The sequence below is a fragment of the Mycteria americana genome, chromosome 1 (genome assembly GCF_035582795.1).
Source record: "Mycteria americana isolate JAX WOST 10 ecotype Jacksonville Zoo and Gardens chromosome 1, USCA_MyAme_1.0, whole genome shotgun sequence".
Classification (NCBI taxonomy): Eukaryota; Metazoa; Chordata; class Aves; order Ciconiiformes; family Ciconiidae; genus Mycteria; species Mycteria americana.
Window position 1 is genome coordinate 205,353,535 of NC_134365.1, and position 20,667 is coordinate 205,374,201.

General features: G+C 38.0%; 1 protein-coding gene across 2 annotated transcripts in view; it reads right to left on the reverse strand.

Moving 5' to 3' along the window:
• Positions 1–9,052: 9,052 nt before the first annotated feature.
• Positions 9,053–20,667, reverse strand: part of AASDHPPT (aminoadipate-semialdehyde dehydrogenase-phosphopantetheinyl transferase) — a 34,370-nt gene continuing 22,755 nt past the window's right edge. The window contains exons 5-6 of one of the 2 annotated variants that reach the window (XM_075491003.1): positions 15,527–15,604; positions 9,053–10,389 (exon numbers count right to left, since the gene is read on the reverse strand). In XM_075491003.1, the coding sequence (XP_075347118.1) occupies positions 10,219–10,389; positions 15,527–15,604 (249 nt within the window). In that variant the 3' untranslated portion in view covers positions 9,053–10,218. Of the gene's footprint in view, positions 10,390–12,317; positions 15,344–15,526; positions 15,605–20,667 lie in introns of those variants that run through there. The other variant, XM_075491004.1, reaches the window with a different exon arrangement.

Consider the following 20,667-nt stretch of genomic DNA (forward strand, 5'->3'; position numbering starts at 1 on the left):
TTTCTCAAAAGGGACTTGAAGTTTCAGCTGATGATATGCAGACAAAGGGGAAACAGAGGCATCAAGAAGTGATTTTATTATGGTTGCACAGAAATACAGCCAACAGGCAGAGACTAATTATAAATGACACTTTTATATTAGCGCATATCCAGTTAAAACATAACCATATGTTCTTTCTTGACTGAAATAGAAGCAACGCCATTTCAGTCCTAAAAAATAAACAAAAAGTCACATATAAAATTACCAGAAAATGTATGTTAGAGATACAGAACTGTTACACTTTGGAAGCTAGAGGAAGGGAGAAAAATATTTTACTACCAGAATCAGAAGACTCCTTAATTCTTACCTCCCAGCTGTGCCATTGTCCTGTACCATTTCTAATAGAAAATGCATGTTTTGATTCCATTAAGGAAAAAAAGACAGACTGGAGTCTTATTTTAGAATCTATAAAGCTTAGAACAATGGTTTTCACCACAAAAATTACACTATAAACCATTCTACATAGAATTGGGTTTTAGCTGTCCCCGTACTTACCTGAAGAAGTAAAGCTGCTTCTTCTAAAGTCTTGTTTGATGCCAGCTCAGGTGCTAGCCTGGTTTGCAGTCCTTGGCCTGCCTCACTTCTCTTACCAATTTTCCCTGGCTAATCAGAACTCTCAGAGATGCTCCTGAAGCCCAGGAGGGAAGCCCTGTGTACTGTAATGGACAAACATCTGGCTCGGTGTCCTACGGTTGCAATTAGATTCCTTAGAGCCAGGGAATCATCTTCAGCAGGCATATAAAAGCTAACAGCCATCCATCCTCAGCACCTCAGGATGGAAGAGTTCACAGGAGTTTAGATTCAGATTTTTGTTAAAACTTATGCTCTTAATCATTCTTTTACCAATAATGTTCTTTTATGGACACCAAGGGTAAGCTTGTGTATGTCCTGCTGTGTATGCACTGCTGTGGTGGAGAAGAGGTAGGCAGCATTTCTGGTACCCTGCCTTATACTAAGACCATGAAATCACCTCCTCAAAGCGGGACAGAGCACACAGTAGTTATTTGGCTGTGACATGCTCACCGGATTTTCTAATTAACAGGTGTTTTGCTACCTGCCAACCCGCAACGTCGAGTCTTTTTCAGAAGCATTTGTTTTCTGAAACAGTTGCATCCGGACTCTTCCTCTGAAGACCTGTTAGAAACTCAAACATATTTCGAACATGCACTCTAAAGATACCACAGATTTTCCTCTGTCACACTGGATGTTGAACTAGAAAAGCCCTTAAGACCTATGGGCTAAAGCAAAATAAATGCAATGCAGTCTTGTTTCTTGAGTTTCTGTTGTTAACTTGCCTCATGCAAAGTGTCAATCACTAAATGACACAGAAAAAACTGGATATTTAACTATATTCACTCCTTTTCACATTTTTTAATTCATATATTTTTAATAAAAGCTTCCAACAGATAAAAAAATTTATGTCTCAATCTGCTCCTTCTCCTATTTGTTCAAGGTACTGTTTTTAATTTCCCCCACTGCCGAGCCTTAAATTGTCTCTTGCATCAGCCAAATGTATTTGTGCCATTTTTATTGCTTGCTCTTGAAGCTCTTTTCTTGCACTTCCCGGTTATTGAGTTAATAAAGATGTGGTTAGTTTCTAGTTCTTTTAAAGCTGATTATGTGTATATCATACATATTTATATATATAAAATGTATATATATATGTGTGTATGTGTGTATAACACATATCCGTAGCAAATCCCTGACACATCTGTCAGTGATGAACTGACTGTAGTCTGAGAACAAATGAGTTAAAACACATTGTGTGCCTCAAACAGATATATTTGCATTAACACATTTACATTTTAACGCAACTGCATTTTTATTTCCCTTTTAAAAGCTGTTTATACAAACCGAACAACTCAATCAATGCTGCACTCAAACTGCTGTCACGCAAAAAAACCAAACCAAAACCCATAATCATTCTATCACATTGTTTCAGAAGTCCCCAAATTCGCTTTTATAAATAAATCAGATTATATATTTTAAAATTCCTGGCACATACAAGGTTTCTTCACTATTTCAGCAGCCTTTTCTCTGGGACAAATTATTGCCTTCACCTGACATTACTTTCTTCCCTCTTTTAACTGAAGACTTGTCTCAGAAGATAAACTTATTTTATAACTACTTAAAGGCATTTACATGACCAATGTTACATAGCTCTATGGCCAGCATATCTGACTTTACCCAAGCCAACTGAAACCAATGTGCTTTCACTGCAATGAGCAGTTTGCTATTGTCTCTTTCTATCCTGAAAGGTGACTGATAACAATGATTTCTGCAAGTAGGAGCTGCCTGACTGCCCAAGTTTAAATGCAAGGAAATATCCTACTGCACTTCAGGGAAAACATTCTAAATTAACAAGGCCAATCATTTAAAGATCCTCACAAGCAATTAGGCAGAAACAATGATATCAGAAAGATCAGTCTCTTTGTAATATGCTGTTTTCACTCACATGAGAATTTTAATTATGGTATAAGCAAGTACACAGCTGAAGTACAACCTTTACCCACACACAATTTTACTATACGAAATTAATCCAGTACATATTCCTAATGTTGTACAGGTAGCTAATTAATTGCAGATCACATAACTGTCACTAGATTAACAAAATGCTTTTATGTAGGTAGTAAACACTGCTCACTGAGAATATGACTCTATTCAGTAGACAGTGTTTGAACTGAATACGTGCAGGAAAATTCCATTTCTCTTACAAAGAGACCAGTGACCTCATTGAATAAGCAGTTCACTGTACCTTTCACAAAAGCTCTCAATGAGGATGAGGAGCACGTCGTACAATCAGCTGATACACGGGCTGAGAATCCACTCACCTGATGGCAGCAGTGAGAAATTACAGAAAACTAGGCTGCTGAGGCTGAGAAAATACAGGATATTCACTTTAAAGGAGAAAATATTTCCAAGGTAGTATTTTCAGATTTTTGCCTGTGTGCTGTTTCAAATGCAAACTCAAAGTAATTTTAACAGGTAGTCATTTAGATATATCAAACACCACTCTATGATGAAAAAATAATGAATGTATTTTTTTAACTACATATAGGTACTTACACCTATACAAACGGCAGAGGAAAACACAGGTCTATCGTTAACGATAAAGAAAGACTCTATACAGCATATGTGTACATATATATGTAATAAATGTATAAAATTCTTCTATAATGTAGCTAATATATGACATTGCTAACACATTACATATACAGCACACAATATGTATCATGCAATGATAAATAAAGTCTGTAATCACATTTATAAAGATGATTTATATTTTTGTTAGTCTGTTTGCACTTCCTCAGCACTGCAGTCCCTTCTGCACTAGTTATTAGGATTGCCATCTATGATGCCTTAAAGTCAAAACCAGCAGTACATTGATATTATGGCAAAAATTGCAAAGAGTGATGAGAACAGCCATGGGGGAGAAGCATTAGCTTCAAGACTGGAAAAAAAATCAAAATTATCAGTCATGCAACTGAGAGTTCAATATTCAGTGACGTCAAGTAGTGATGTCACTCAACTGAGCAAGTTAATTCAAGAAATAATGAGGCACCTTAAGAGCCATTACAACAGGAGCACGTACTCTCTCTGACCAAAACAAGGTCACATTGAACAACCAAATAACCACCGGCTGTTCAAGCAGCAGCAGGTTGCATGAAGCACTGCACTCTGTCAAGCTCTTGCTTCTGCTGACGTATTTTTACGAGAACATCTGAGACGCACCGTCCAGCTCCAGCCTTTGCCATCCCTTAGCACTGCTCTATCCGTGGAAAGGGCTACAAACACGCCCTGCCTGGGCAGCGAACAGTTTCTGCAGGCGCAGAGGATCCTGGACGCACAGGACATGGTCGAGCAGGAGGACGGGCGAGTGGCTAACCCGTATGTGAATTCAGGGGCAGTCCAAGCTCCTGCTTTCTGTCTCTGGTCAGATTCCCATGGATAAAATGGATGTGACTGGCTACTTGAGTGAATTCAGCCTATTTCAAGATTAAAGGAAAGCAATTTTTTAGAACACTGAACCAAGGCTGGAAACATTAAACTACTGTGACAAGAGAAACTCACTAGATAGTTGGAAAATCTTAACAGGAACTTTGAAAGTGCGTAATATGGATACTACTATTTAACCTTGAGGGGAAAATAAGAAACCCAAATAAAAGGATTGAAATAGTTTCAGCTGCTTTGAGACCTTAGAGCAAAGCAGAACTAAATGCTTCTCTTTGTGAGTTAAAAGCTAGCATTAATACACTTTCAACTTGCCTTTTACATTTATTTCCCCTTATTATTTGCAGTACAACATTAAGGTCTTAACATACAATTCCTTTACTCACCTTTTCCATTAATTTAATAGGGAAAAATTGTACCACTTTTTGGCAATGATACCAAAACATTTTCTTGTTAGCTCAGGGACAACAACCTGCCAGCAGGAATTTTCAGCGTGCTGGGACTAGCGCATTAAAAGCTGTTGCAGCAAAAGGTACCTCAGGCAGATGTGTTGGAGGGCACAGAGCAAGCCATACCGACACACACAGAAACAGGACGGAACTGATGCATCAGCTTATTCTGGTGCTTTACAAAAAAGGCAAGTTTGCCAACAGCAATCACATTGTGCTAAGTCCTCAAATCTTAATGCAATCAAAACCTCAGTGCCCTTGCGGAATATCTAACAAGACTTAAATACCCAAATAACTTAATGGGGTAATAACCAAATCCAAAATAGGACATTTACAACATAGCTGTCAAAACCTAAAAATATGAAACTGAAAAAACCCCACCCAACCCTTTTAGTGCTTTGCTATTCATAATAATGTTATCATTTACTAAAGTTCCATCAGTCCTTCCAAGTTCTGGTATTGCATATAGGTCTGGTGTTGCATCTGGCTTATGCTGGGAACCTTGGCGTTAGCCTTCTGTCCTAAGCCTGCTCAGGATGTTCAACAGGCACCCCTAAATCCCTAGGACATATCTGACAAGCAGTCTGGCAAACCTTTTAAGCACACAACACACAGCATTTCTAAACTTGGAACTTCAAAAAAAAAATCCTTGCCTTCAGTAGGACCTACACCTTTTTTTTGTGTGGCAGATTGGTAGACAGTGCACTTGCCTTGAACACATCTGCAAACCAATGACTTAAAACCCTTTATTCAGAGGATTACAACTTCGACTAAAAGGTAGAAACTCCTTCAGAATCCTCCTCAGCATAAGGAAAACATATCCCCTTTTCAGAAACAAATTTGATCAGCAGGTTATAGGCTGACACAGGCAGGGTTACTACCCAGCAAGAGTTCTAGCAGCGAAGAAACAAGAAGTCAAAGTCTGAAATTAGCACTTGAATAAGACCTTTGCAACAGAATAAAAAGTGTGGGGTTTTGCACCCTGTTGCCATAACTGCTCATGTGTTTTGCAATAGCCACTGGATAAAACCTTTAATCATTAGAAGCTCCCACCTAGTTCAGTTTGAAGAACTAGACTTCATTACTTGTATGTAGCGAGTTGGATATGACAACATCTAGATCCACCATGCCCCAAACCATTCTTTCTCTTACTGGGCAGATAGCCACTACAAACATAAAAAGGCAGCTTTAAAACATAGGCAAATGTATTAAATTATTCAGTTGTTAGTAGTGATGCAAGCTGTTTCCTAACAGATTATACACATTCATTGCAGATACTTTTCTATTTGCGGTATGAAGAATACTTCTGTATAAGGTGGCTACTAGGCAGCTTCTCTAACACCTGGCTATATGACAGTGCTTCTTTACTGCTTTGTAACGTAGAAATAAAGCTGTCTAGGTACCTCTAGATGTTGGAGGATCAAAGATGCATTTTAACTGAAATACCCATTTTCTTACTGTTTACGTCATTTATAAATCCAAAACAATTTTTCAAGGGTTTTAAAGAAAACCCTTGTGAAAGCAAAAGTGCTTTTTCTGTGTGAATAAGCTCCCACTACAACATAAAGAACCTTTATGTTCTACACCAGTTCCAAAAAAAATTCTTCAGAAATTTCCCAAGTACCACTATGCAACACTGTAGCCTTGTATTTGAAAATACATATCTTCCTAAAAGCATTAAACCTCACACTATTGTAATCCAGACCAAATGACGAGACACTCACTGTAACGTAGAATACACCAACATTGTGCCACAGTTACGTCAAGAAACTAGGTTGCACATCATTAAATTAAACTTGCAGGAAGAAACCAGGGAGTGGTACTGGAAGAAAGACTTGGAACACACCTAGTCTTACAAGAATGCCACAGAGCGGACAGCTGGTCCAGACCTTTGTTTCACGATTCAACTAAAGGATGTCACTAGGAGCATACAGTTTTCTGTTCCCAGAAATTGTTTGAGAAATAACAAAAGGAGTGTCAGGCAAGTGTTTCGGTAATCCCACCTATGTCTGGATCGAAATAATACTGAGATAAAAAAAAAATCAGAAAGGTAGAACCATAAATAGGCAACACAAAATCAGAACACAAACATAAAATAACCCACTTTTTATTTCAATAAAAGAAATTAAACTCAATCTTAACAGAAATAGGAGTCACACATAGTATCTAGCTATAAAAAACTGTATGTACAGTACAAGAAAATAACATATTACAAAAAGTGACTTTTTGAAAAAACTTTTAAAATGTTGTCTCTCCTGAGAAGAATTCAGAACTTATTTTCATGCCTACATTTTCTAGTGTACAGCAATCCAAAATATCTGTATTCTGGAGGAACATGAAGCACGTACATTCAATTAACATCAGTGCATTGGATCCCATAATATAGTAACAATATACATCTTGCATAGATTTACAGACCTTGTGAAAGGCTGAGTGAATTCGTGTGATCCACTTTTCAAAGTTACAGATTTTCACATCAAATGGCACTAGTCTCTTGTCAAACAGTTCAAAATTGTCTTCAACACAATTCTATCCCCTGAAGTTCCTAATCCACTCTAACAATTTTTATGCAAGATACACAAGGGTTTAAACATGATAATACGTCCAAACTAAAACACATTTATTCACTTTTGCCAATCTGTTCACTGAACACCAAAACCTTTTAAAACTTTTATTTTTAGGTCAGAGACAGTTAATAGCTACTGCTCAGAAACATTGGGCTGATCCGCAGTCTAGGGCAGCGGATCTGATCTAAGATCTAAATCTGTACTTTGAGAAACAGGGAGGCTGGTCAATCCTATTCCGTAGGGAAAACGACTACCTAGCCACAGCCCCTGCTGGGAAAGCCTCACGTGGAGCAGAGCTTGTGTTTTTGCACCTTCTTACCCTTTAGGATCCAGGTACGTGGTATGGTCATGCGTATGGCTTTATATAGAAAACGACAGATAAAGGAATGGAGCTCTGGAGAAGGAACCTGAAGGCCAGAGGACTTCTAGACATAACTGGGAAATTTCTTGCAGATAGAAGAGTGATGGGAGACCAGCAAAGGCCAGCTCATCTGCACTGGACTGCACCAACCACCTGAACTAGGGAGGGATGCTGGAGCTGTGCTGGACCAGTATTTCTAAAAATGGCAAAGACACTCCATGGACATTAAGACTGTATTCTGACGAAATGCAAGGAAGCCAGCGTTATGGCCATGTGTGGATACAGTGCTCAATTTTTTATATAAGGGAAAGTGTGATGGTGAAATAAAAAAAAAAATCTTAGAGCTGTGAGATTACATTAACTTATCTGGACACGCTAGCAACATTTATTTCAATACCTGCCTCTACAGTACACAGATGCCCAGAAAAACATTCTGATGACTTTAAGAAGGATCATTCACATTCATAAAGAGTCAGAGTGTCTTGCTGGCATTTAGCAGCATGCTTTTAGTTGCTAATTCCATAACTATACAGCTGCTCTTTCCCACAGTGTTAAAAGCAAGTGTAAAAATTCTGTCTGTTTGCACTGACACTAAATAACCTGACTCAAGTGGCTCTTCACACGGCATTACCACCACCTGACCTTATTGCTACCTAAGGTTTAAAAAAAAAAAAAATTAATCTTATTTTTCAAATAGCTCAGTGTAAATCAAAGACATGAAAAAAAATCATAATGTGAGGAACTGCAATGTTCTAGACGATTCTGTCTGGACTGGAAAAACTATGCTTTTATTTCATGGAAAGCTAACCAAAACAAACTCCTTTGTTTTTCTAACCTTTCTAATTAGATATACTCCTGAAAATTATATTCCTGGCAAGCAAACCAAGTGTAATTTTCTAATTTAACAAAATTGGTTTGCCCTCTCCTTACATGCAAGCACAATATTATAAATAATTTCATTAATACTTTTTAAATTCTTTCCAATGAGAGAAAAATTCTGGTTTGAGACACTGTCACCAGGCAAAAACAAATCATCTCTAATATGAAATGAATTCCTTTATCCCCAGAAATCTAGATCTGAAAATCCTCTATTCATCTCGCCCCATATTTGCAGTTCATTTCATTGTCCCAGCAAAATTTGGCAGTTTAAACTGTCTGGTACAGCTGCAATTGACGGGGTCCTCAGTGACTAGTGAGGATTGGCATGTACTGGACCAGTTAACAGCCAGCCAGCCATGGAGCTCAGTACTCTCCAGCCCCTCATACTGAATAAGCCTCCTTATTCTGCAGACTTTCAAAACCTGTTGCAGAACAAGTCCTTTCTTTCAGCTTGGCAACACTTCTAGTTATCTCAGCTCTTAAGCACCTTCATGTGCTTGCCCATCTGGGATTATAGTACACTTCAGGTAGCAGAGAGTAAGACGGAGTCAACTGAATCAGTTAAAAATATCCTATCCCAGTAAATGATACCATTACATAGCCACTGAATAGCCTTTTCTGGCCTCCATGGAGTGCCAATTATTTACTGCAAGTTGTATTTCATTTAAAAAAAAATCAGTCTGGAATACCTGACTTACAATTTGTATATAAATTATTTGTATATAAATTATTCTATATTTCTGTTAACTTCAGATTTGAAGTTACTGAACATCTAATTTAACTCCTGTGGAGTCTGGAGAGAAGAGTTACACTACAAGTAGATTCTCCTTTGGTCAGGATACAGGGTGCAGCCAAGTTGTACACAAACCCAAATTCACTGAAGATCTATGTTTAACTGTAGGACAGAGATGAACTCTCTTTAGTTGTGAAAATCGTTCCATTCAGTATGACTCATTCTGTTCAGTATGTCTCCTTACATTTAGACGGACCATTATGTATGTATGACTTCTAGAAAGAAAAGTGAGAGGTAATGGCACAAAATCGGATTTGTTTTGAAAAAGAATACAAAATATTCTAAAGGTGCACTCAAGATCTACAGATCTTCTCAAGAATTTAATTCACTGTAAGACAATAAAATATCCTGTCTTCAGATGTTACGAGACTATTTGAAAAAAGTAAATAGGTTTTTTTTGTTGGTTTCCCCTCATGATTTAGTTTCTATGACAGTACAGACGTAAATGCAAGTCGAGGAAAACTGAACTGTTGTTTGGCTCATATCTATTGCTGAGGGAAAAAATACAAAAAGAACTGTTAAAAATCAAATCGTAAGTTACATTCAGGAAGCTTTAATTAACAAAGATTGTAAGTGAGAACGATATGAAATACTTATAACTTAATTCCCTGCCTCAAACTAGTTTTGCACAGATGTAGTTCCAAGACTACTAAGATTCAGACTTCTTCAGCCTGCTATTACACAAATACAAAGTGTTTGTACAAACACTTGCACCATATAGTAACAGCAAAAGGGTTTGTACCAATTCTTCTGGCTTTTTTAATCCGAGATTAAAACTATTATTTTTGTAAGAGAAAAGGCAGTATCATAATTTAAGCTTCAGCATAAATGAAGTATAGAAACACATTTTTATATATTAAACACTTGTTGACTAATCAACAACATTATTGTAGCTCTGGTCCCTGTTCCTAGCATGGGTAATTATTGAAGTGTAAGAACCATAGGCCTGAAGAAGCAAAAAAGCATGTGGTCAGCTGAGACTTTTCACTCAGAATTCCTTCAGTGAGGAAACACACATCTTCCTTAAGATATTGATGAAGAATGACAATTTTTAAAAGTTGAAAATCAGACTCTTAGTTTAAATAAGGAAAAAAATGTTTTATTTACACATGTACACTTATTCCCACACTCTCAATTACGTAGAGTAACAGTATAACAACCCTGTCAATTTTCTTTTTCCTATAAACATTCTTGTCTTGAATGTGAATTCTGTTTCACTGGACTCTCCTGCTTAGAACAAAAATTATCCCAATATGCAGAATCCTCAGGTGCGACTGGAATACCAGATGCAACTAAATCTTCAAAAGTCAATAATGTAAACTGTGGTTGGTTAGGCTCCATGGAACATACCTAAGGAAAATACATATTAGTATTACATGAGAAAATACGTATTAGTATTACATGAATCAATAAATCTCAATTTTCTTCCTGCAATATTCCCCATCCAGTTTAAACTACACATTGCTTACTGAAGAAGAAAGGAAATATTCCAGTTGAGACCAATGTCACTGTCCCTAATTTAGGCTATACAGTAACTAATAGAAACATGTAACAGGCCACACAGGAAAAGCAAGCTTTTCTTTGAAACTCAGTTCAGAAAACTGAAAGAATGAGGGATAGAGAATGCTGTAAATACCACAGAATGAGCATTTAAGTCCAGAAAAAAGGAAGAAAAAAACCCATCCACAAACCCAAACAAACTGTACTTCATTCTCCAGCAGACATGATTATTTGGGATGATAGCATGAGGATTTATTCTACTAGAGGTGTGCCTATTCACACACTTTTTAATACCAGCAGTCACTGAGGTTGTGCACGCTTCTCAAACTCATCCTATTTAAAGACAAAAGTGGTCCCAATGAACCCACAATTCCCCATGTTAAATCCTGATTAAATGCAGACTGAGATATTAGAGATGAGAGTGTCATGGTCTCTGTGCTAGTTCCATCACTTTGGGGGGGGGGGGGGGGGGGGGGGGGGGAATCACATTTCAAAGAAAAAAAGGTTTGGTTTTTTGAGCACATCTTACTGTGCAGCCTGCTGTATGCTATCTGCAAGTGTAATTCTTTCCACACAGCAGGCAAATACTACAGCTGCATGAATCGAACATGAATACAGCTGATCCTATAGCTTCTAAATTCAGCACTTGCTCAAGCAACATATTCTTAATATTTAATATCTGATAGAATTCAGCAGGGCTACTGTGCAGTGGGATTATTCTGTACATCACACAAGCTGACACATTTTTGATGCAGGCTAAGGTACTGTTACCTTCTTGGGGAGCGAATACTGATGTCTGGTAATCACAGAATGGCTGAGATGGGAAAGGAGCTCTGGGAGGTCATCTGGTCCAACATCCCCTGCTCAAGCAGGGCCACCTAGGGCCAGCTGCCCAGGACCGTGTCCGGACAGCTTCTGAATATCGCCATGGATGGAGACTCCACAAACCTCCCTGGGCAATCTTGGTCACCCTCACAGTGAAAAAAAGTGTTTCCTGACATTCAGAGGGAACCTCCTCTGTGTCAGCTTGTGCCCACTGCCCCTGGTCCTGTCACTGGGCGCCAATGAAGAGAGCCTGGCTCTGTCTAATTTGCACTTTCCCTTCAGGTATTTAGATCCATTACTAAGATCCCCTGAGCCTTCTCTTTTCCAGGCTAAACAGTCCCAGCTCTCTCAGCTCTTCCTCATAGGAGACATGTTCCAGTCCCGAAATCATATTTCTGGCCCTTTGCTGGACTCTCTCCAGCATGTCCATCTCTCTCTTGTACTGAGGAGCCCAGAACTGGACACAGCACCGTAGGTGTGGCCTCACCAGTGCTGAGTAAAGGAGAAGGATCATCTCCCTCGACCTGCTGCCAATACTTCGTCTAATGCAGCCCAGGATACTGTTAGCCGCCTTTGCTGCAAGGGCCCATTGCTGGTTCATGTTCAGCCTGGTGTCCACCAGGACCCCCAGTACATTTTCTGCAAAGCTGCTTTTCAGCTGGCTGTCCCCCAGCACATCTTGGTGCCTGGGGTTGTTCCTCTCCAGGTGCAGGACTTTGCACTGCTCCTTGTTGAACTTCATAAGGTTCCTGTTGGCCCATTTCTCCAGCCTGTCGAGGTCTCTATGGCAGCACAACTCCCTGGCATATCAACCACTCCTCCCAGTTTTGTGTCACCAGCAAACCTGCTGAGGGTACACTGTCCCATCATGCAGATCATTAATGGGGCAGTCATTAATGATGATGTTAAACAGGATGCAGATGCAAACAGGATGCAGATCATTAACATCTTTGAGGAGGCCAAAGTCTGTTCTCCTCAAGTCCAGGGTTGTGAGCGCTCCTCCCTGTCCCCAGGATCCTGAACTCCATCATCTCATGATCACTGCAGCCAAGGCTAGCCTTGACATTTACATCCCCAACAAGCGCCTCCTTGGTGGCGAGTACGAGGTCCAGCAGAGCGTCTCTCCTCATTGGATCCTCTATCACTTGGAGGAGTAAGTTGTTGTCAATGGACTCCAGGAGCCTCCTGGATTGCTTATGTCCTGCTGTGTCCCTCCAGCAGATATTGCAGTGGTTCAAGTCCCCCATGAGGATCAGGCCCTGCACATAGGAGGCTATTTGTCTGTAGAGGGCCTGATCCACTTTCTGGTCAGGTGGCATATAGCAGACACCCACTATAATGTCACCTTGACTCACCCTCTCTTTAATCCTAACCCATAAACCCTCAGCTAGCTCCTTATCCATCCCCAGGCAGAGCTCCATGCACTTCAGTTGCTCTCTCACACAAAAGGGCAGCTCCCCCCTCCTCATCTTCCCAGCCTGTCCTTCCTGAAAAGCCTGTACCCCCTTGATCGCAACACTCCAGCCATGGGAGCCATCCATGATCCCAACAAAATTATAGCCCTGCAATTCCACACAGATCTCCAACTCATCATGTTTATTCCCCATACCGTGTGCACTAGTGTACAGGCACTGTAGAGAGGCACCCCAGCATGCTGAGTGCCTGGAAAGGGTTTGGAGGATTTGTCCATAATGATGCCTTGTAGGCACTTGCTTGCTTACATGCAAGTGCTGGAGATGACCTTGCCTAAAGACCATTTTGTTGATTTTGTTATCCCTTCCTGCTACATCAATGAAGGTAGGTCATTAAATATGTAAAAGGGCAAAAATGTCTATTCTCCACTTCAGTGTTTGAGCAGTAAGCTCCTGTTAGGAATAAATGGAGAGACAACAAAATGGTTTGTGTTCGTTGTAACAGAACAGCAAAACTCAAAGTTGTCCAATGCAGACTGAAAGCAAAATTAATTGAGCTGCCTGTCACTTTATATCCTCACACAAGTGACATGGTGTTGAGACATTCCTGTTCATCTGGCATTCTGGAGATGAGGTAAAGCTGCAGAAACTGTGCCTAGAGCCATGCAAGTGACATCACAGGTGCATACCAAATATGAGCTAACAATCTACTTAGCTCAGAGGCTTAAGAAATCTAGTTTGAACTTCAGCATGTGCTTGTCTGAAGAGTGTTCTGACTGAATTCATCACAAGTCCTGTGAAATTTAGCAAGTGATAGGTGAAAAGATATTTTATAGCACACATAGGAATTAAAGAATTATAAACTCAGCCATCTTTCATTGAGACCTGCCTCAGATAACTGTCTAGATCTAGGTAAGAGTGCAGATAAATGTTCTGTCTCTTCAAGTATATAGCAATCACTAGGAGACATTTTGTTAAGATTCTTGACACTGGAGAATTTAAATTATAGTACTTTAAAGTGGTCTTTCCTGTGAATTGTAGGTAATTGCTATCAGGTTGGGAAGAAAGCTCACTGAAAGTACAGGTTCTGCAAACAGGACCTAATGAATTACTCCTGTGATAGCAGAGAGGGAACAGAGACAAGCATTGACATCCTGAAGCAATAGCATAATGTCTACACACTCAATTTTTTTAAACTAAGATGAAGAACACCTTTTCCTCTCAACACATCTAGCAATACATAGAATCCTTTTTTACAGTTCTGTTGGAAAGAGAGAAGGCCACTTTTGTTTCCTCCACATTCCTGTTAGGAGTTGTCCTGAGAAGGCACAATGCAATACTACAGAAATTTTCACTTCATTTCCATATTGGGGAGTCACAGAATGCTCACTTGTCCTATTTAAAATGACCTTTTTTCAGTGAATTGAGGTAATGAAATTTAGGTCATCACAAATTTAGTCAGTGGACAAGTATGCCTTTGAGACTTTCTTGATTCAAAGACTTTTCATCATAACTCCTGATACCATGCCTATTCTTTCTATGATAATTTTAAGGTATGTGACAGTGATGAAGGTCAATACTTAAAAATCCTGGATTTTTGTAGAATACTTAGGTAATTGTCTTTAGAAATAATGGCCACCTTCTTTTCACCTCAGACTGACATTTATCAGTATTCCTGCAGGAAGGATGATATGCAACCCCACCAGGAACTTAAGTATGTCCTGTCAAACAGAATGCACATATTTTCTTAAAGAATATTTGAGCACTGATTCACCACACTAAATACTCAAAGGTAGTTTATAAATCTTTTTTTAATCTAACCAGTACTAGTTAAAAGGTCTGCTTCTCTGTGTTATCCATGATTACAGACTCAGACTTTATGACCATGATAGATGTGTGCATGACCACTTTCATCCTTTTATCCATTCATATACTAATTATTTTTTTCTAGTTCCTGGCAGAACCTTCGTATCTAAATAACAGAAAACAACTAACCAATTTTGTTGTGAGCACTAAAACACCACAGACAAACCTGGCAATTTGTCACACTTTCCTTTGCTGACTGTCTGGCTATTTCGGCTACAACTTGCCAGTCTGCCTCAAATTTGACTTTTATTGCTATTTTCATGACCCAGGTCTTTGTTAAATTACACAGAAAATCCTGAAAAGCTTTTAAGTAGCTTTGTTGCTTCTCTCAATAAAGAGAGCACATGGAATGAAGACTAACACTGCTGTTCCTCCCATCTGTTGGTTGTTGTTGCTTGTCTCGAGGGTTATCTTGTCATAATGGTGTTTGAGAGATGAATCTGCTCTGGGATACATGCACTGACAGTCCCCCATTAAAATCAACTTGGTGAGGTGCTGTACTGGTTTAGCAGTCCAGATTGGTTCACTGCCTCCATTTCCCTCTGCGAAAACCATCTTTCCCACATGAGTACTAGCAGGCTGTGACAAAAATCACTTAATCTTCTCTTGAATGAACACACTGAACGCCGTAACGCATACATTCCAGATTTGACATTATCTGTTGCTGTCCTCTGAAACTATTTCTCCTTCCCAGACCTTTCCTGAAATAGTCACAACAGAACTAGAGGTTACAGTTCAGTAACAATTCGGTTAATACTGTGCTTAAGATAAGCTTTCTTCTTGGCCCTACATCTGAGATAACACACTTTTAGCTACAGAATCAGACTAAGTTTATGTTCAAGTGATTAGTTACCAAGACCTGAAAATGTTTCATAATTTCTTACATCAGAATGCTTCTGTCCAAATTCCTCCTGTTTCCCGAGAGCCACTGCAACATGATGATGGTCATCTAACCGGATTTCCTAGTAAAGATGAAAAATGGCAATATAAATGCATTTTCTTTACTCTGTTTCCAGCAAAGACTATATTAATGTTTAGAATATGGTTCCAAACAATAGCAGAGCATCATTTAAATACTTTAAAATAATGACATTTAAAAAGCAGTAGTCCTTTTTAGCAGTTTTGTTGGAGAGCTCAAGGATGCAGATACATTAAAAAATTAGCAGGGCTGAACTGGTTATTATAGGTTACTATCACCTCACCCATTTGCAGATATTTATATTCAATTTTGTGACCTTAGCATTCCTTTACCAGTCCCTTCTAAGCCACAAGCCATATAACCCATCTTAGCTATCTGTTTTCCAATGAGATGAACTGTGAACTTCTGGGAGGTATTCTGAAAAACAACAATGTAAGTGTAAACTTAAACCAATGACTCTCTCACTCTTGGCTTCCAACAGCATGTAAGATCACAACTTCAAATTTCTGACATGGCAGTCTGAGCACTACTCTGTGTAAATATGAATCAATTTTCCTCAAAAAACATTTTTAGGTATCTATTTAGTAATACAGTTTACCTATTTAATAGTTTTGTTAAAAGTGTTTTCCTCTGGAAAGGCTAAGAATTCATCCTAAACAATTAATTTCAGAAAAAACCACACTTTTATATACTGTTTCTGAATAATGTTTATTCTATAGTCAAGTCATAATCCTGTTGGCTTTTTTTTTTTACATATATATAAAGGTGAGAGGGGAGAAATAATGTTTTCATTGCTTCTTTATCCAAAAAATTTTCACATCATTTCTGCACAAACTTTCTAAAATGGAAATCAAGAATAACAAGAATTTTACCTAGAAAAATGAATAATTTAGATATCACCATTGATCTGAAAATCAGCTAGTAGTCTGGATATTCTCCTGGGAGTTAAGACCCAAACTCCAGTTTCCACTTCCTTGGGAAATACTCTAAGTGCACTGTATTACAATATAAAGAAAGCATCATGATGTCCTTCTACTTCCTCTGACAGGTTGTTGGTTACCTTTTTTTTTTTTTTCTTTTAATCTAAGCAAAATGTCTTTTAAAACAATGATGTCAGTCTGCATTAGGCTTCTCTACAGCTCAACTACTATATAGGATTTTCAGAGATTTCAGTTGCAAGGATACCATTTCTGTGATTCCCAAACAGCCCCGTATATAAAAAAAGCGCCAAGATGCTCAGCTCAGATCTATTCAATCCAGCTCAGCCAAGAGAGCAGCTGCTTTAGCCATGTGTAGCAGCAGTACAACTATAAGGTTGGGGGACTTTACTGGCAAAGATGTGGATGTCTTGGTAGATAGGTGCTGGTGTGGTAGTAGAACTTTGATCTCTTCAGCACCAAAACAGTGCCTATTTGACAGATTTAGCAGTGAACTTTGTATCCATCACCTACTTAGAACATCAAGCTCATGTTGTTTTACCTTTCTGCAAAGCACTAGTAACAAAATGATTATTTCAATTCTGTCTAGAATAAGAGAAATATTTAATGCACATGAGAAACACTAACAAATCTGCAGTGTAAGCAGTATTTCCCACGACTGCAAGAGCTATAGGTGTACTTACTATGAAGTATTTTACTAAGTTTTCCATTCCTTTAGTAGGGTACGAGACTAAAAATAAGTCAAGCATAAAGAATGCTACCTCAGGTTTGATGAAATCTAACCATTTGTACACATCATGCACATTTCTAGAAATTCCTCAAAATTAAAAAAGACTATGAAAATCAGATGTTTGATCAAGTGTTGCTAAACAATTCATGTAGTTCCAGGGTGGCAGTGTTTTGTGTTTGTCCAGATGGAAAAATTACTACATCTAGTTTTTAATAATTTCATTTTCCCCCCTTCTTTCATTTTTTGCATGTCCAAGAAGTTAAAGACTGATCAGGACAGAGGACACAGTACAGCACATTCGGCAGTGGCCTACATCTGCATTCAGAAGTTTACAAACAACTGTGTTACAGCTTTAAGCTAAACACACAGAAATTTCTTTTTGTGAAGTGAACTTATGTATTACTTCTTGTTTGTGGAACTAAAAGCATATTATAGATAAAGTCTTTTACATATTGTTAATAAAACAATTTTTTGTCAGCTCAAAGCTGCATTTAACAGGCAGTGACTCTTTAGGGGACCATTCCTCTGCAGAGACCCTGCCCAATGTACAACGAATCCAGAAGGTTGACTTTTTGTGACCTTCTCTGTGGTCACAAAAGAGTTTTCAGCATCTTACAATAAAACATAACAAATTATGCCCTTCATCTTATCTTTGCTGCTTCAGAGAAATGTAAATCCAAACCAAATACAGAAGGGAAGGACATCCTTCCTGGCCCCTACTGGTGGCCAGCAAAAAACTTAAGGTATGGAGTTAATGAAACATACTGAAACCATAAAAAACAGTGAATCAGCTTGCTTCCCTATTCATCTGGAGATATTGCTATACCAGCTTATAAAATCAATCCAACTTCTTAAATGGAAATAAATGATTAAACAAAAAGAGACAGAGGACAATCATACAGAATTCCTCTGAGGTAAAGAGTTTGTTTTGTTACAATTCCCCTTGATAAATGAGAAAACATAATGGATCAAAATTTGGTTTTCTCTGCACAGAACCGAAGTGTTACTAGAGCTGTTCAAGCTACAGGCACACAGAGCCTTATAATGACCTCATTTCAAAGGCTCGGCAGAATGGTGTGGTCTGGGATTCAAATCATTCTGGATTCACTCAACAACAGACAGCTTATGAGGAAACTGTACCTTCTCAGCCAGCAGAACTGATTGCTCTGTGAATCCAGCTGGATTAGCCAGTCTTAGAAGTATAAATTTTCATTCCTATTTATTCCTTATAATACAACAGGATTAACTTCTCTTACTGAGGGTGAAAGACTCCATTACAGTTGCATACCAACAACAATTACTAAATATGTTTCAAATTGACTCAGGTAATCTCAGTTTGAAATTCATATTCTGGAAGTAATGTATTTGCATATAGACAAACCAAGCAAATATTTGTTGTGAAAAAATGCAAACAATTATTTGGGTAGCAGCAGTGATGCCAGGTGATTCTCAATCCCCAAGTGAGGTTCAGGATAAATTGGTTGCTTTCTTTATAAACTGGTTGTATCCAAAATTGAGGTAGGGACCAGAGCAGAACTGTCTTATGTCTTATTTAAGATTCTTCTTTAACAGAGATTCCAGTAAGTGCTGTCTAGCCATTCTTCCTGATTAACTGCACAAAACTGGGAGATTAACTGGGAGATTAACAAAACTGGATTAACTGCACAAATAAGGAGAGAGTCATGAACACACTTAACATTTTGCAAATCAGTAATTAGGTTTTTTCCCACATATCAGATCTTCTAGAGATATATATACTATAAACTTATGTTTATCTCTCTTAAATTATAAAATTTGTCATAATTGTTATCAACCAGCTTCTTTCACTTTTATTAAAATTAACTAGTACTTCATTCTGTAAGTTTATTTTCTTCAAAGGAAGTAAACGGAGCATACAGAATTACCCATAGTAATAGCAGTAATAATCATCAGAATAAAGACTCCATCCTAAATTAACACCCTGACACAAGTACTGTATCACTCTTCACTGGGCTAGTAAACTTTTCAGTATTACTAAATAAATTCATCTTTTTAAAATGAGGAAAGTGTGCACTGCTTATGTGAGTAAAGCATATTTAACACACATAGCAGACATATCTTAAAATCAAATTTATGTTTTTAAATGGAGTTTTACTGTATTTTTTCTCCTACTCCTTCCAAAACAGTTGGAGGGAATCTGAGTAGCAATCTCTAGAGTACTATATGAAAACAAGTGCCTAAAGCTAAACCAATCCATCATGATCAACAAGAGGCTGTTTCTGAGCTACTGCCTTCTATCCAAGCTCAAAAATATATGACGAGTGGAGGAGGGGAAAGAGACTTCAAACAAAACTAAACCCTTGGTAAAGGGACTGCAAACAGCCAACTAGAGAACATGGTAGTTCATTTGGTATTTACAACGAAATAACAGAAAATTAATTGTTTTTTAATGCTCACAGAAAATTCTACATCCAATACAAACAGGCTTTGCTCTTATTGTGAACAGTTACAGGCTGTCTGAACAGTGTCAACTTTGATTTACTCTAACTCACTAGTACTTCTCTTGACCTTTTAGTCATGACAAGTATAAGGTGGTAGATCTTTTTCTAGTCTTTATGCTTTTAAGTTGCTTTTTTCACATTACATGCTACTTTCTGAAGGAGATTTCAGAATATTCTGTGTAATTTACATGGGTAAAATCCCCTTTATTTCTCTCTTCTGCTTTTGGTAAATTAGATTCTCTTTAAAACTGAAATAAGACAATCCAACGTCTGTGATAATTGGACTTTAAACAGCCTTGCTCTCTTCAATCATCTCCTATCATAAAGATATAGGCATATCTGAAAAGTAAAAGTGAGGTCATTATATTTTTTTATTTGATAGAAAAAGTTCACTCAAGCAAACTCAGCACAACAGGAAACACAAGGGAAATACTATACCAGTAATACGCAGTCTTACAGGTGATTCTTAATGACATCTCTTGGGTGACTCTTCCAGATTTCTCAAAATTTCAGTTAACAAGTTGTTTCAAGAATTTGGCTCAAGGGCAAATAATGAAGCAAAAAAAGACTTTTGTAAGTAAGAAAATGGGCACAAAATTAAAAGAAGCTTGGGAGAAGACAAAAAAGTAAAGTGATGCTTAATTTTAGGCTGGGGATTGGTAACCGAAAAACTAATTATTTTTTAAATTTAATTTTAATAAATGTTGATATTTAAATGAAATTATATCCCAATTGAGCTTGTATTTAAATGAAACTTGATAATAAATCTTTTCTCTGAAATACTATAATCCGCCTCTTTGTAAGGCTGCGCTCTTGGGAAGCAGGAAGGCAAGCATGGAAGAGGAGACATTCCTCAGACAAAAATTAAATTAAGCTTCTAGCAGTAATTACTAAGTAATAAGGAAAAATCAAATAATTATAAAGGATTTAAGTAATACAGGGAGCTACCTACATCATC